This window comes from Hypanus sabinus, chromosome 27, assembly GCF_030144855.1.
Source record: "Hypanus sabinus isolate sHypSab1 chromosome 27, sHypSab1.hap1, whole genome shotgun sequence".
Taxonomy (NCBI): domain Eukaryota; kingdom Metazoa; phylum Chordata; class Chondrichthyes; order Myliobatiformes; family Dasyatidae; genus Hypanus; species Hypanus sabinus.
The window spans coordinates 27,327,036-27,345,147 of NC_082732.1; the positions used below are offsets into that span (position 1 = coordinate 27,327,036).

General features: G+C 39.3%; 1 protein-coding gene across 6 annotated transcripts in view; it reads left to right on the forward strand.

The window, feature by feature from the left end:
• The window catches only part of LOC132382158 (matrix remodeling-associated protein 8-like), a 64,244-nt gene that overhangs the window by 12,359 nt on the left and 33,773 nt on the right, over positions 1 to 18,112 (forward strand). For 2 of the 6 annotated variants that reach the window (XM_059952075.1, XM_059952077.1), the window contains 2 exons: positions 5,446 to 5,751; positions 8,563 to 8,664. In XM_059952075.1, the coding sequence (XP_059808058.1) occupies positions 5,446 to 5,751; positions 8,563 to 8,664 (408 nt within the window). Of the gene's footprint in view, positions 1 to 4,610; positions 5,752 to 8,562; positions 8,665 to 18,112 lie in introns of those variants that run through there. The other 4 variants (XM_059952071.1, XM_059952073.1, XM_059952072.1 and 1 more) reach the window with 2 other exon arrangements.

Genomic DNA, 18,112 nt, shown 5'->3' on the forward strand with positions numbered 1-18,112 from the left:
GTTCAGTGAACTCTGCTGGATACTGTGTGATCCTTTATAAGGGAGAGAGTCCATGTGATGCTAATCAGAAGGCAACAGTATCCAGTTTGCTTGTAATGCTTTCAATGACCATTCTCAAGTATAATTTTCTAAATACTGGATAGAGTATATTTGGACTTCAGAAGTTTTTCCATCAGGTCTCACGTAAGAGTAAGCATGCAAAATTAAAGAATATTAATTATGCTGATATGCGTAGAGAACTGATTGGCTGAAAGGAAACAGAGTAGGAATAAGTGGGTCTTTTTATGAGTGATAAGCAGTGACTAGTGAAGTTTCACAGGGATTGGTGCTGGGTCCACACTGTTCACAATATACATATTAATGATTTGGATGAAGGATCAACACAAAGCTGATGCAGAGGATGTTACAGAGAAGCTCAAGGATGGTTTGAATAGATTGAGGAAATAGATAGATACATGGAAATGTGGTTTAATGTGATTAATCAATTTGGTGGCAAGAACAGAAAGACAGACTGTTGTCTGAATGGCAGTTGATTGGGAAAGCAGATAGTACAGTGAGACTTGGATATCCTTTTTCACCGGTTGCTAAAAGTAAAGGGAAATTGTAGTCTGGCATTTGCTGTGAGAAGAATCTAATTGTAGGGGCAGGGATGACACACTGCAATAGTGCAGGACCTTGGTGAGATCTTGAATAATAAGTGAGGTATTGGCTTCCTATATTAGGAAGAATGTGTTGCAATGGAGGAAGTACCAAACAGATTTATCACACTGAGTACCAGAATTGAAAGGGTCAACTAAGTTTATGTTTACTTGAGGTTAGCAAATTGAGAGGATTCTCATAAAATACTACAAAATACCAATAGCCAGGAAGTATAGGACAAGGGATCACAGGCTCAGGATAAGGGGTAAGTCATTTAAGACTGACATGAAATTTATTTTCCCAGAGTGGTGGATCTGTGGAGTTCTTTATCTTAAACACAGTTGAAACCAAATCATTCAATATATTTAAGAAGAATTAGTATTTTTTGGGGCAGGGTTAAGGGATAAGAGGAAGAAAGCTGGAATAGGGTATGTCATTCAGGCTTTAGATGATCTGAGCAATGGGATCAACAGGCATGAAGCAGCACATCCCAACACCTTCACCATTGTTGTGGAAGATTTTAAACAGGCCAGTCTGAAAAAATCATTAGGCAATTAACATCAACAGATCACTTGCAATACCAGCGGAAACAACACACTGGACCATTACTACACCACTATCAAGAATGCCTACTGTGCTATTCCACGCCCTCACTTCGGGAAGTCTGATCACCTGTCTGTAATTTTACTCCCTGAGTATAGGCAGAGACCGAAGACTGCAGCACCACTAGTGAGGACCAAGAAGGTATGGAGAAGGGAAGCACAGGAGTGCCTACAGGACTGCTTTGAATTGGTGGACTGGACTGTATTCGGGGATTCATCTTCGAACCTGGATGGGAATGCTGCAGTTGTTACCAACTTCATTAAAACCAGTGTGGATGAGTGTGTGCCTACAAAGACTTACTGTACATTCCCAAACCAAAAGCCATGGATGAACCAGGAGGTATGTCGTCTGCTGAAGGCTAGATCTGTGGCAATCAAGTCTGGTGATCCTGGCCTATACCAGAAAACCAGGTATGATTTGAGGGGGGCTATTATAAAGGTGAAGAGACAATTTTGAATGAGGTTGGAGGTGACATTGGATGCACGGCAACTCTGGCAGGGTTTGCAAGATATTACTTCCTACAAAGCGAAACCCAATAGCATGAATGGCAGCAGTGCTTCACTACCAGATGAACTCAACACCTTCTATGCCTGCTTTGAAAGGAAGAACATAACTACAGCTATACCTGATGACCCTGTGACCTCTGTCTCAGAAGCCAATGTTAGGCTGTCTTTAAAGAGGGTGAACACTTGCAAGACGGAAGGTCCCGATGGAGTACCTGGTAAGGCTCTGAAAACTTGTGTTAACCAACTAGTGGGAGTATTCAAGGATATTTTCAACTTCTCAGTGCTATGGGTGGAAGTTCCCACTTGCTTCAAAAAGGCAACAATTGTACAAATGCCTAAGAAGAATAATGTGGGCTGCCTTAATGATTTTTGCCAGGTAGCACTCACATCTACAATAATGAAATGCTTTGAGAGGTTGGTCATGACTAGACTGAACTCCTGCCTCAGCAAGGATCTGGACCTATTGCAGTTTGCCTATCGCCACAATAGGTCAACGGCAGACCCCAATCTCAATGGCTCTCCACACGGCTTTAGACCACCTGGACAATACAAACACCTATGTCAGAATGCTGTTCATCAACTATAGCTCAGCATTTAATACCATCATTCCCACAATCCTGATTGAGAAGTTGCAGAACCTAGGCCTCTGTACCTCCTTCTGCAACTGGATCTTTGACTTCCTAACCTGTAGGCACTCCTGTGCTTCCCTTCTCCATACCTTCTTGGTCCTCACTAGTGGTGCTGCAGTCTTCGGTCTCTGCCTATACTCAGGGAGTAAAATTACAGACAGGTGATCAGACTTCCCGAAGTGAGGGCATGGAATATATATGCGTATTTGTGATAACATATACTCCTCGCTGTTGATCAACACTGGCGTACCTCGGGAGTGTGTGCTTAGCCCACTGCTCTAGTCAAGTCAAGTCAAGTCAAGTCTCTCTATACCAATGATTGTGTGGCTAGGCATAGCTCCAATACCATCTATAAATCTGCTGACGATACAACCATTGTTGGTAGAATCTCAGATGGTGACGAGAGGGTGTACAGGAGTGAGATATGCCAACTAGTGGAGTGGTGCCGCAGCAACAACCTGGCACTCAACATCAGTAAGATGAAAGAGCTGATTGTGGACTTCAGGAAGGGTAAGATGAAGGAACACATACCAATCCTCATAGTGGGATCAGAAGTGGAGAGAGTGAGCAGTTTCAAGTTCCTGGGTGTCAAGATCTCTGAGGATCTAACCTGGTCCCTACATATCGATGTAGTTATAAAGAAGGCAAGACAGTAGCTATACTTCATTAGGAGTTTGAAGAGATTTGCCATATCAACAAAATACACTCAAAAACTTCTATAGATGTACCATGGAGAGCATTCTGACAGGCTGCATCACAATCTGATTGGTGGGTGAGGGGGAAGGGAGTGCCTCTGCACAGGACCGAAAGAAGCTGCAGAGGGTTGTAAATCTAGTCAGTTCCATCTTGGGTTCTAGACTACAAAGTACCCAGGACATCTTCAGGGAGCGGTGTCTCAGAAAGGCAGCATCCATTATTAAGTATCTCCAGTACCCAGGGCATACCCTTTTCTCACTGTTACCATCAGGTAGGAGGTACAGAAGACTAAAGGCACACACTCAGAAATTCAGGAAGAGCTTCTTTCCCTCTGCCATCCGATTCCTAAATGGATTTTGAACCCTTGGACACTACCTCACTTTTCAAAATATACAGTATTTCTGTTTTTTGCACATTTTTAATCTATTCAATATACATATACTGTAATTGATTTACTTATTTTTTAATTATAATTATTATCGTTATTTTATTTATTTATTTTCCTCTTCTATATTATGTATTGTATTGAACTGCTGCTGCTAAATTAACAAATTTCTCGTCACATGCCAGTGATAATAAACCTGATTCTGATTCTGATTGAATTTGGATGATGAGCCATGATCAAACTGAATAACCGATGAGGCTTGAAGGATCGAAAGCTCCTAATTTCTTCTAATTTGCTTCTACTTTTCTACCTTTCTTAGAAGGTCATTCAGCCCTGTATATCTGTGCTAGTCATATAAAAAATATGTAGCCTGATCGCACTTAACAGCACTGGGTCATTTGTCTTGCAGATGGTGGCTTTTCAAATATACATCCAAGTACTTTTTTAAATGTAATATGGGTTTCTACCTCCACCATCCTTTCAGGCAGTGAGTTCCTGACACCTGGTGCCTTCTGGGTGAGAAGGGATTACCTCATCACCATTTTAATCCTTCTACAAATTACTTTAATTCTATGTCTCCTGCATTTTTAAAGTCCTGAGCCAAAGGAAATATCTTTCTGGGTCACTCATAAAACTGTTGAATTTTCTTTGATTATACTTGCCAGTGTTTTTTCACATGCTCCCTTTCCCTTGATTGCTCCCTCAGCTGCCTCTCATTGCTCTGAAACTGATCTACTTTTAAGTAGTTGCTTATCACTTTTGCTAAAATGCTCCTCAGTTCAGTAAAAAAATTCTTATCCCAACTTAGTACCTCCATTCCTATTTTATGTTGTTCTTTTCCATAACTAAGCTCAATCTAACTGAATTATAGTGCAAAAATAAAAATGCTTTCCTCCTGTTGCTTCTTTCTTCTTCCAGTCTCTTACCCTGAAAATAAATCCAGAATTGCCCTTCACCTCTTGTTGAACATGTTCCATACTAACTATAAACATTTTGATAAATATAACTTAGTAAGTCTATGCCTTGAAGAACTTTTACACTGACTGTATCCAGTAAATAGTGGCCTTTAGTATAGGAGAGAAGGCAGCAATGGGAACATCCTATATTAAAAGTCATGATCTACTAAAACCTAAAAGAATTAGTGCAGTGGGTGTAGGAGGTTGGTGTAACAACAGGATGGCTATGAGTATTTTAGTTGTCCACTTCCTTTTTCAAACAGAAACTTGGGCACAACTCCCCAGGCTTTGAGTATTTCAAGAATGACAATATGTTACTAAGCACCCTGTCGCAAGAGTGTTTTTGGAATTGCCAGTAACCACAGAATTGAGTTGGTCTGTGCTATGAGCAGGAAGTTCTGGCATAGGTGATGTTGGTGGCCAGGATTCTATAAATGATCAGAGTTCGGGTACTGAGAGGGAAGTTTTGAAAACTTGGATGAATGTTAGTATCGGATGCCAGCACTGATGGATAGTTTGAAGGCCGAAAGGGTGGCAAATTGTGAGGGTTGTTTCATGACTGAAAAGAGATTACAAGGTAGCAGACAGGTGATTTATGATCTTGGACAGGAATTACAGTCTGAGAAGATGGCAGGGATTGGTGCAGCGTAATGTTGGGGAAGGGTAGAGGGAGATGGGGGTCAGTGAAAGATGAATGTACATGGCAGACTTTCCAATTCAGTCCTACGCTATGAAGCCAGATTGAAGGTTGCTACCAGGATAACATGGTACAACTTCGCTTTCAGTGCTTTGAAAGGAATGTTGTACATGGAATTTGTCACACGTGTACCCCAATACAGGAATTTCCAGTGATGCAAGATGACCAGGAATTATAATGCTTCATTCTCGAAAAAAGAAGTTCTATTTGCATAATACTGATAAAAATAACATTGTACAATTGAATTTCTTGGCAAACTTTGCTTCCATGAAACAGATGAAATGTAGCTTATGGCAATTGAGAAGTAAACATATTAATCTTATTTTATTTACAGTTCCTGCAAATGGACAGAACTCAGACAGTGTTGTGTTGGCATATCAAAACATGTCTGCTCCCGCTGGGTCGGAAGTTGTACTGCAGTGCTATAGTCAGCGAATAGTATGGACACAGGACCGTTTGAATGATCGTCAGCGAGTGGCCCATTGGGACTGGTTCTCAAATGATGGTGTATACAAGTTTGATCGTGTTCTAGATATGTTCTCAGCAGGTGAACAACGGCTTTATAATATCCATGATCAGGGACGGATAATGATGTCACCCTCTGCTTTCTCTAATGGAAACTTCTCTTTAATAATAAAAGGTAAAAATAAAACTACTTTGCTGTTCTTATTTCAGATGTTTTATATGATCTAATGTATAATCAAATCTCATTGAATAATATGAGATATGGTGATACAGTACTTAAGATGGGTTTCTCATGCATTCTATGGAAAACAATCACATTACTTGACACTACTATGTAATAAGATGTAGTGAAATGGCACAGACCATTTTAAATGGCTGGGTGCAGAGATGCAACCAAGGCAACATGTGGTGTATAATGGCTAGGTTTTAAAGAATAAAGCCGAGTATAGTGGAAAAAATCTGTTGTGTAACATAGCTTATTAAATATCATAGGATATGATGTCACTGCCCATGTGTTATACTAAGACGGGAAAGAACATTGAATGTCATGGAATAAAATGGCATTTCCTCTGAAATAAGGGTGTTTTGTTAATAAATTCATACAATACAGTGCAATTACATTGTTTGCAGAATATGGTGTTGCACAAAGTCACAGTGCATAGAATTTGTGATGGTTCAATCTGTAGAATGTGAAAAGCTCAGTGACAACATCCATAAAATGGAATACAGGATCAGATCTGAGTAAAATACAGAGACACAAGAGACTGCAGGTACTGGAATCTGGAAAAACTACCTACCTTCCAGAAGAAATCAGTAGGTTGACCTGCTGAGATCCTCTAGCATATTGTTCATTGTCCTGTCAAACATCATCTGATACAGTGACATTGTCAATGGAATACAAAGAAACAATGCCAATAGAACTAGGCAGCCTTCAATGAGAAACATCTGATAATGCTTAAGAAATAGGGAACTTGCAACCAAAGTTTTCTGCAGTTTATCAAAGAATATTTGGTTGAGGATAAAGACAAGGTATCCCAAATAAGAGATCAGTTTATTCATTCTGTGGTGGGCAGAAACTGAACTGCATCACCAAAGAGTAGAGAATGAGATGAGGAAAACAGTAATTCAAAGCTAACAGTGCAACTGCCAAATAAGTTCACAGAAAATACTACTAACACTCATCAGGTCAAGCAACAGCCTTATTGATGAAGAGAGACAGTCAATTTTGCAGGCAAGGAACCCTTCATCAAGTCTGAAAAAAAAGTAGAAAGTCAACCATGCTACAAAATGAAGCACAGTTGGAGAGAATAGAGGCAATACATCCTAAAGGTGCAGGACAGAGTTGTACAGGACATGCCTAGGTCTCTTGGTTATGACATGAAAGGATACAGGAGATGGTGGGGCAGATTTGATGGCCTAATTCTGCTCCAATATCTTATGGTATATGGTGAAGGTAACAACTACTTCAAAAACTGACATTAGAAGAGAGAAGAATGAAAGAAACAAATAGAAACTGTGTGGACAGCCACACATGAGGGGAGTTAAATTCAGCTTTTAGTCCTGGCAACCAAAATACACCCAGACAAAATATGAGATGCTGATGAGCAAATGTACATTGGTCATTGTGAAGCGATATAGGAGATAAAGACAAGAAGATCAGAATGGGAGTAGGATGGAAAACTAAAGTGACAGGTGACTGGAAACTAAAGGTCATCCTTGTGGACTGATCACACTTGTTCTGCAATCTCCATTTGCTTTCATCAATGAACAGGAGACTATATGTAAGTACTGAATGCAAATTCATTAAATTGGAAGAAGTATAAGTGATTTATTGCTTGACTTGGAATGGCTGTTTGAGTCCTGAATGGTGAAAAGGGGAAGGGATTATAAAAAAGATGGATGTTGCTTTTTTATCATTGCATGGAAAATGCCCAATTATAATGGTCCAATCATAAGCAAATATATTCTTTGGGAAAATAAAAAAGAAATTGTTGGAATTATGGTCGAGGTAATAAATTTTGAGATAGGTTTAGAATCTGAGCCTATTAAGCATTAGTTGCAAAAAGAGAAGTCCAATCATCCAAAGGCCCAGGATGAATGAAGAGAGGTGGTGGAAATACCTATAGCAGTACTCAACTTGCTTGTATAATACACAGAAGGATCAACAAGAGAAAGAGGAAGGTCAGAATCTCTATGGAATATGAGAAGTAATGTTAAAGGGTTTTGAAAAAGAAGCTGTTCCAGATCTTTGTTTTATTCAGAAGGAAAAGAGTATGGCAGTTGTACTCACCTGAGCAACATAAGGAAAAAGTTAGAGTTTTAATTATATGATCAGTTATTAATTAAGACTTAATTATTAAGAGATCAGTTGGCTAATGAGAACTGGTTCTTTGCCATGGCAGAGGAAAAATATATCTAATTGCAGGGTTTTAAGTATGGAGTTATGGAAAAGATGAACATGGCTTTGCAACTAGTCCTTGATAGGAATACATGCCCTGGCAATTCAGTCATCACAGTTAAAAGAACTTCACTTTGATGTTTTCGATTTGTCTATTGAATCTGATTTGCAGGTTTAGAAAGAACCATTTTAGTTTTGCAACCTCATTTGTGGATGATTTGTTACTTTCAAGTAGCTTGTAACACCTGGAAGTTAATGGGGGGAAAAAGGATTTAAACCATGTACATTATTCCAAAGTTCCAATGTATGCATTTTGCAAATAATAATGTAAAAAGCTTGGGCAGTCACTGCCATTTGTATTACATTATGATGAGCATGTAAAGTTTGAAGATGTCATGTAAAACTACTTTAGAGAGAATTGTCTTACTGATAGGATTCACTCTTCAATTCTTTGATACTCAATGTTGAAATTGAGAACGGAAGCAACTAATGTTTGATGAGCAGTGTTTTAATTTCTTTAGCAGCCCTATATCTACCAAATATTTCCAAATAAGATTTCTCACCCCATTTATTTTCCTGCTTTTATAGATGTTAGGACAAATGACCAAGGAATTTACTCTTGTAATCTCCACCATCATTACTGCCACCTTTATGAAACTCTCAAAATTCAACTTAACATCACCAAATCAGGTAAGTCTAAGTTTGAACTGGTATGAGGTGGCAAAATTAAAAACTGGCATTGATATAATGTTTACAGTGTTCTGTTTTCCTTCCGGGCCTGTTTTATTTAAGCAAAGCAGATAAAATGTGATGACGAAGGAGTAGGTCAGATTAGATGGAAGCAGTCTCTTTTAAGTGCTAGAAAAATCTAGAATAAGGAAATTAAATAGAGTTTCAAATATAACAGATTTATGACATTTAGATTCACAAACTTTCAAAATTACTGGGTATCTGCTATAAAATAACAGTCTATTAAGTTAAAATGTTTAGCAGATTTAAAAGATCAGAAGCACCAAGTTAATTTTAAATACTTACAAATACTGCAACCAACCTAAATAAATAAATAAATTTTAAATCTATTTACCTTTTACTAGTCTTCATTCATTTTAGTTTCTATACTTCATTCACTCATGTCTATATCTGTGCCAGTTTCAGTGGGCAGACTTCCCAGTGCAAAAGCTAGAAAATCTTCATTTGACTAACTTGGGCTGGTAACAAGTTGTTTTTCAGTCCGTGCTCAGGAGTAGACCAGATACAAACTTAATTTGCAAGTAGACCTGCCATTGTTTTTGATTTTATAAAATCCCCTTAGATTTTTGGCTAGTTGAATTCTCTGGCACATCAAAGCAGGAAAAGGTAGTTATGGCCAACCACGCCATCCATTTTGGATATCAATGCCACCAACCGATCTTATTCCCATCCAATACTACCTGCTCACCTTCTCCCTTTTTTCTCAAAACTACCTCTTTCAAGTCCTTTCTTGAAATGTATCTAATTGTTTCTTGATCCCATTATCATGCACTACCCCTGGTAACTATTCCACAGTGTAGTGACTTTTAGGCGAAGCAAATCCACCAGAAAGAAAGTATGTTTGTTTGATTGTTTATTTATTTAACAATACAGTGTAGAGTAGGCCCTACTGGCCCTTCGAGCCACTCTGCCCTAGCAATCGCTGACAAACCTGATTAACCCTAATCTAATCATGTGACAATTTATAGTGACCAATTAACATACCCATTCATCTTTGGACTGTTGGAAGAAACCAAAGAACCTGGAGAAAACCTACTCATTCCATGGGGAGGACATACAGAGACCCCTTACAGAACAGCACCAGAAAGGAACTCTGAAATCCAGAAAGCTTTGAGCTGTAATAGCCTAGTTTTAAAAAGTTTAAATGACGGAGTTTAAACTTTATATTTTACTGAACATAAAAATTAGCTATTTGAAGTAAATTCATTGTGTTCCAAAAGTCTTGTGGTTTGATGGCATCAAGCATGACTCAGGACTGCTCCTCCCATTTACAGGTAATCATAAATTGTCAATATCTGTTTTATGAAATCCTCAGATTTCAAATCACTAGCAATTGATAACTGGTTGTCAATCTGTTAGAAAAGCAAATGGTTTCATTATGCAATAATTGAGAGTATATTGACTGGCTGCATCACAGCCTTGTATGGAAACACCAATGCCTTTGAACTGAAAATCCTACAAAAAGTAGTCAATGTGGCACAGTCCCTCACGGGTAAAGCCCTCCGCACCAGATTCAGAATCAGATTTATTATCTCCGGCATGTGATGTGAAATTTGTCAACTTAGCAGCAGCAGTTCAATGCAATACATAATCCAGCAGAGAGAGAAAAAGTAATAATAAATAAAATAAAACATAATAAATAAACAAGTAAATCAATTACTTGTAATGAATAGATTTTTTTTAATGTGCAAAGACAGATATACTGTATATTTTTTAAAAAGTAATATCCATTTAGGAATCAGATGGCAGAGGGGAAGAAGCTGTTCCTGAATCTCTGAGTGTGTGTCTTCAGGCTTCTGTACCTCCTTCCTGATGGTAACAGTGAGAAAAGCGCATATCCTGGGTGCAGGATTCCGTGAAACAAAGGACACACACGATCCTAATGTCCCTCTGATTCAGAACCCTGGCTCTGAGATCATCAGTTTTATTCACCAGAGACTGCACGTTTGCCAGCAAAATAGGTGGTATAGGGCGTTTAAAACCCCATTTCCTTAAACACACTATTGAATATATCTATATGAAATGCTGTCGCATGAGAGCTGCATCCATCACCAGGGACCCCCATCACCCAAGACGTGCTCTCTTCTCACTGCTGCCATCAGGAAGAAGGTACAGGAGACTCAGAACTCACACCACCAGGTTCAGCAACAGTTGCCATCAGGCTCTCGAACCGAAGGGCATAAAATCACTCAACTTCACTTGCCCGTTACTGAAATGTTCTCAAATGTTCTATGGACTCATTTTCTAGGACTACCCATCTCATGTTCTTAATATTTGTTTATATATTTATTATTATTATTTCTTTCTTCTTATGTTTGCAGTTTCTTGTCTTTTGCATGCTAGTTGAATGCCCAAATTGGTGTGGTCTTTTATTGATTCTGTTTTGGCTATTATTCTATGGATTTATTGAGCTTTCCTGCAAGAAGGTGAATCTCAGGGTTGTACATGATGATATATATGTTCTTTGATAATAAATTTTTTTGAACTTTGAGCTTCATTGTGCCTGCCATAGTTAAATAGCTGGGTGTGTGTGTAAATTGTGATACATAGGGTGTGTTTGATGAAGCAATGATAAATGTGTGGTGGTGTGATGAGGCATATTAATATTAGGTGGGGAATTTTGATTGGTAGAGATGGGTGCTAGAAGATTGATGTGTGTGTGTGTATATATATAACAGTAAACATTTTGAGTCAGTGGTGTAGTTGTTGAGTGAAGTCTTAATTGACCTTTACCATATGTCTGAGCTTTCTGAAATTTTTGAGAAATGTCACCATGCTTTGTTTCTGGTGCTTACTCATTACTGATCATTGGTACTTTATGATGGATCAGAATGGCTTCCTGGACCCCTATGTGAATGTGCATTAATATTGTTAGCGGTGTTTTTGGCACTTGCTGGCAGCTGCAGTCATGATGAAGTGTGAATATGAATGTTAATGCAACTAGTCAAACTGTTATGGGCTATTGAATTGCATATTAGAATTGCAACACTACCCAGTTTCTTCCATTAGGTATTTATTTTACACAAAGTTAATGAACAATTCACAGCTGTGAAGTATAGCTAGAAAATGCCAATTTTCTCTTTGTTATTTTGCATACATGTGATCTGATCAGACTGAAGCCAAATTAGTTATTAGCGTACATAGAGAATTATTGTAAGTAGAAGGAGCATGATATTGATTCCTATAAATGTGTTTTACCAAAATATTTATGTCTCTTTAAGAGAACCTCTTAAAGTTCTGTTGGGTGTTCCACTTGAAATGTGTTTTAACATAAACATTGATGATATTTAATCAACAATGAAATCTCTACCCTCATTTCCTGCAATAATTGTGAAGAGTTTCGGAGAGTTTTTGTCACTAAGGCTAAGGTAGATGGTTCAGTTCCCTTTGATTCTTTGTTCTTGGCCATTGGGCCATATCTCTCCATGCTAACAGCCTAGTCCTGAAATCATTTTTCCTCTCCAAACTCCTGTCTCCTCCTCATTGTTCTCTGATCTCAACTTATTTAGAAGAAACATCTCCAATTCACATTCCCATGTTGACCAAACAACTTATCTTCATGCCAACACTTTTGTTACTGTTAGTTCTTCATCCTCAACTGTTGTTCTCCCATCCCTCATGTTTTTAAATCAGCTATCAACACCTCTCTTCAGGGAAAAAAGCGCTTCATAACCTAAGTTTTATCTAATTATCAACACATTTCTAACTTTTCTATTCAAAGCATTAAATATGATGATGCTTCTCTAATATATGCTCACTTACTATCAGTTTTATCCTTGGATTTTGCTTTTGAAATCGGATTAAAAAAAAATTCATCTTTGAAGTGCTTTCTGGCCTTGGCACAGTGGCCTGTGATCTTGAGCAAAGTAAATCTGCTCACTTCAACTTTTTGACACAAACACAATTCATCATCCCCCTTTCCACTTCATCCAGAGCAACATGGATAGAAAATAAGCTAACAAAAACAATACCAAAACAGTAGTAGTGGTCAATACAAGGATTGCTGCTTTTTAAAACAATATATTAGTAAGCTGGATGTGAATGTACAAGGCACAGTTGCCAAATTTAGAGATGATGAGGATGTTATTGAACATCAAGGCAATAAACACAAGTTGATGGAATTGGCAGATTGGTGGCAGATGAAATTTAATACTGAGGCATGAGAAATAGCATTGATGTCCTGTTGCTTCACTCATTTCTTATGTTACTGACCACCTCCTATAGGCACTTCATCAAACAAAGGGTCTCAGCCTGATATATTGATAATTTTTCTTTCTATAAATACCACTTGACCTACTGAGTCTGTGTTTCTATTTTTATGTCAGATTTCTAAAATATGCAGATTTTTAAAATTTTCATTGAGTACAAGAGCAAATAAGTCATGATGAACATATAAAAATAATGATTCAACTATGTTCAGAGAATGTCTAGGTATGGCATCACACTTTGGGGAAAATATAAAGACTGAGAAAGTGTGGAACATATTTACCAAATTGATTTCAAGAATGAGGGACTATATACAGGGGTTCCCAACCTGGGGTCTGTAGACCCTTTGTTTAATGGTTTTGGTCCATGGCATAAGAAAGATTGGGAATCTCTAGATTATACCTATGGGGATTGACTGAAGTAGCTGGGTGGAGATGTGTTTGAGTAGACACAAAGAAAGTTTTTCCATCTGCAGAGGGATCAAGATCTAGTGAACATAGAACAAAGCTTTTTGGTGGAAGAAATCAAAGTGACTTACTGTAAAGAAAAGATATTCTTTACACTGGAAGTGGTCATGATCTGAATGCATTTCTCAGGATAACAGTGAAAGCACAGTCAATTGTAGTATGTGAAAGATAGCTTGACAAAAAATTGAAAGGAAAGTCTGCAGGTCTGTGTAGAGGGGACCCAGAAGTTGATACTTATCAGAACTGGTATAAACGCTGTGCCAATTGGCTTTCTTCCATGTCGTAACTACTCACTTTCTTTCAACAACGTCTCTATTTAAATGGAACTGCTTCTCTTTGGTTTCAATTTTATATAACATATTATAGGCAGAAAACTGCCTATATTGAAAGGATTGCTTCCAACCTTGAAATTCAAAGTTCAGGGTAAATTTATTATCAAAATAAATATATGTCACCATATACAATCCTGAGATTTGTTTTCTTCCAGGTATTCAAGAAACACAATAGAATCAATTAAAGACCGCACCTATCAGGAAGAACAAACAACCAATATGCAAAAGACAACAAACTGTGCAAATACAAAAAAATAGTAACAAATAACTAAGTAATAAATATTGAGAATATGAAGAGTCCTTGAAAGCAAGTCCATAGGTTGCGGGAACATTTCATTGATTGGGAAAATGAAGTTATTTCCTTTGGTTCGAGAGCCTGATGGTTAAGGGGTAATAACTGTTTCTGAACCTAGTGGTGTGGGTCCTGAGGCTTTTGTACCTGCTTGATGGCAGCAGAAAGAAGAGAGCATGACCTAAGTGGTGGGGGTCCTTGATAATGGATGCTGCTTTCCTGTGACAGCAGTCTGTGAAGATGTGCTCAATGGTGGGGAGGGCTTTTGCTGTAATGTACTTTTTGCAGGTTTCTCCATTCAAGGACAGTGGTGTGTCCACACCAATCAATATACTCTCCACCACACATCTACAGCTGTTTGTTAAAGTTTTCTATATCATGCTAAATCTTTGCAAACTTCTAAGGCAGTAGAGGTTTCTTCATAATGGCACGCATGCTGGGCCTAGGACAGATCCTTTGAAATGATAACACGGAGGAATTTAAAATTGGTGACCCCCTCTGATCCCCTGATGAGAACTGGCTTATAGACCTCCAATTTCCTCCTCCTGAAGTCAATATCAGCTCCTTGGTCTTGCTGACATTAAGAGATTGTTGTTCTGGCACCATGCAGCCAAATTTTCAAATTTACTCCTATGTTGCTACCTGTGCCATGTGCTAGTGAGGATAGAAGCAAGATGATTTGGCAGATAAATGCGTGGCTGAGAAGCTGGTGCAGTGGGCAGGGCTTTGAGGTCTTGGGTCATGGGATCTCTTCTGGGGGAGGTATGACCTGTACAAAAGGAATGGGTTGCACCTGAACCCAAAGGGGATCAATATTCTTGCGGGCAGGTTTTTTTTTAGAGCTGTTGGGGAGGGCTTAAACTAATTTGGCAGGACGGTGGGAACCAGAATGAAGGGACTCAAGATAGGATGGATGGTAAAAAAAGCAAAGATAGCATGCAGTCAGACTGTCAGGAAGGGCAGGCAGATGATAGGACAAAATTGCAGCCAGCAGGGTAAGTATTAGTGCATTAGGGATGCAAAATCAAAAAGAGTAGCAAATACAGCACTCACAGTGTTATATCTCAATGCACAGAGTATAAGAAATGAGGTGGATGATCTTATTGCACTATTACAGATTGTCAGATATGATGTTATGGCCATCACTGAATCATAGCTGAAGATTGGTTGTAGTTGGGAGCTGAATGTCCAAGGTTACACGTGTTGGAGGGATAGAAAGGTAGGCAGAGGGGGTGGTGTGGTTCTGCTGATAAAGAATGGCATCAGATCATTAGAAAGATGTGACATATGATCAGAATACTTTGAATCCTTGTGGGTTGAGTTAAGAAACTGCAAAGGTAACAGGATCCTGATGGCAGTTACATGCAGGCCTCCCAACAGTAGCTGGGATGTGGGCCACAGATTACAGCAGGAAATAGAAAAGGCGCGTCAAAAAGGCAATGTTATGATAGTCATGGGAGATGGGAATATCAGGTTGGTAATGGATCTCAAGAGAGTGAGTTTGTTGAGTCTACGAGATGGCTTTTTAAAGCAGTTTGTTGTTGAGCCTACTGGGGTATTAGTTATACTGGATTGGGTGTAATGTAATGAACCGGAGGCGATTAGGGAGCTGAAGGTAAAAGAGCCTTTAGAAGCCAGCGATCACAATACGATTGAGTTCAACTTGAAATTTGACAGGGAGAAAGTAAAGTCTAATGTAGCAGTATTTCTGTGGAGTAAAGGAAATTACAGTGGTATGAGAGAGGAGTTGGTTGGCCAAAGTAAATTGGAAGGAGCTGTTGGCAGAGAAGACAGCAGAGCAGCAATGGCATGAGTTTCTGAGAAAAATGAGGAAGGTGCAGGACAGATGTATTCTAAAAACGAAGGAATCCTAAATGGCAAAATAATACAACCGTGGCTGACAGGGAAGTCAAAGTTAATGTTAAAGCAAAAGAGAGGGCATACAACAAAGCAAAAGTTATTGGGAAGATAGAGGATTGGAAAGCTTTTAAAAACCTGCAGAGAGTAACTAAAAGAATCATTAGAAGGGAAAAGATAAAGTATGAAAGCAAGCTAGCAAACAGTATCAAAGTGGATAGTAAAAGCTGCTTCAAGTATGTAAAAAAAATAAATAAATAAAATAAAAGAGATGAGAGTAAATATAGGACCACTAGAAAATGAGGCTGGAGAAATAATAATGGGCCACAAGGAGATGGCAAATGAACTAAATGAGTATTTTGTGTCAGTCTCCATTGTGGAAGACACGAGCAGTGTGCCAGATGTTGTAGTGTGTGAAGGAAGAGAAGTGAGTGCAGTTAGGATTACAAGGGAGAAGGTGCTCAAAGAGGGTACAGAAGTCACCCGGATCAGATGAACTGCACCCTAGGGTTCTGAAAGAGGTAGCATTAGAGAGTGTCTAGATATTAGCAAATCATCTTTCAAAAATCATTGGATTCTGGCATCGTGCCAGAGGACTGGAAAATTGCAAATGCCACTCCACTCTTTAAGGGAGGAGGAAGTCAGCAGAAAGGAAATTAAAGACCAGTTAGCCTAACCTCAGTGGTTGGGAAGATGTTGGAGTCAATTGCTAAGGATGAGATTGTGGAGTACTTGGTGACACAGGACAACAGGATAGGACAAAGTCAGCATGGTTTCCTTAAGGAAAAATCTTGCCTGATGAACCTGTTGGGAATCTTTTGTGGAGATTACATGTAAGGTAGTACAGATCGGGTGCAGGCTATTCTTGAGAATGAGGGCATGAACCCAGATGTAGTGGTCCATGTAGGGACCAACGATGTAGGTAAGGTGAGTGAGGGGGTCCTGCTTAGAGAGTTCAGGGAGTTAGGAGTGAAGCTGAAAGGCAGGACCTCCAGGGTGACAATCTCGGGATTGCTACCTGTGCCACGTGCGAGTGAGGCGAAGAATAGAATGATTATGCACATTAATACGAGGCTGAGAGCATGGTGCAGGAAGGAAGGGTTCAGGTTTTTGGATAATTGGTCTTTGTTCCAGGGACATTGGGACCTGTTTCGAAGGGACGGTCTACATCTGAACCGGAGGGGTACTAGCATTCTTGCAGGAGTGTTTGCCAGTGCTGCTCAGGGGGGTTTAAACTAGATGTGCAGGGGGCAGGGATCCAGATCCAGAGGGTTGGTCAGAAGGAGCATGTGGTTAAATGTGTAGAAGGTTTGGGTGATCTTGAGAAGGTCATCAAAATTCAGGGTGCAATTAGCCCGATGGAAGTTCAAGGAGCTGGGTTAGGTACAGTAGACAGTGTTTTAAGCAAAGAGAGGAGGAATGGGCTCAGAATTCTATACTTGAATGCGCGTAGTGTCTGAAATAAGACAGATGAGCTTGAAGCTCAGATGAAAATGGGGAACTACAATATTGTTGGGATAACGGAGACATGGCTGCAAGGGGATCAGTCCTGGGAATTGAGTGTACCAGGGTATACGTGCTATCGTAGAGACAGAAATATGGGAAGAGGGGGTGGGGTGGCCCTGTTGGTGAGGAATGAGATTCAGTCCTTAGCAAGAGGTGACTTGGGAACAGGGGAAGTAGAGTCTGTGTGGATTGAGCTGAGGAACAGTAAGGGTAAAAAGACCCTAATGGGTGTTGTGTACAGGCCCCGAAACAGTAGCGTGGATATTGGGTACAAGTTGATTAGGGAGTTAACATTGGCATGTGCTAAAGGTAATGAAGTCGTTATGGGAGATTTCAACATGCAGGTGAACTGGGAGAATCAGGTAGGTGCTGGACCCCAGGATAGGGAGTTTGTGGAGTGTCTAAGGGATGTATTTTTGGAACAGCTTGTGCTTGATCCAACCAGGAACGAGGCTATTTTGGACTTGGTGATGTGTAATGAACAGGAATTGATAAGTGATCTTGAAGTAAAGGAGCCATTAGGAAGTAGTGATCATAACATGATAAGTTTTTATCTACAATTTGAGAGGGATAAGGGCAGATCAGAGGTGTCAGTGTTGCAATTAAATAAAGGAGACTACAGAGCCATGAGGGAAGAGCTGGCCAAAGTGAAATGGGCGGATGCCCTGGCAGGAAAGACAGTGGATCAGCAGTGGCAGATATTCTTGGGGATAATACTAAAGATGCAA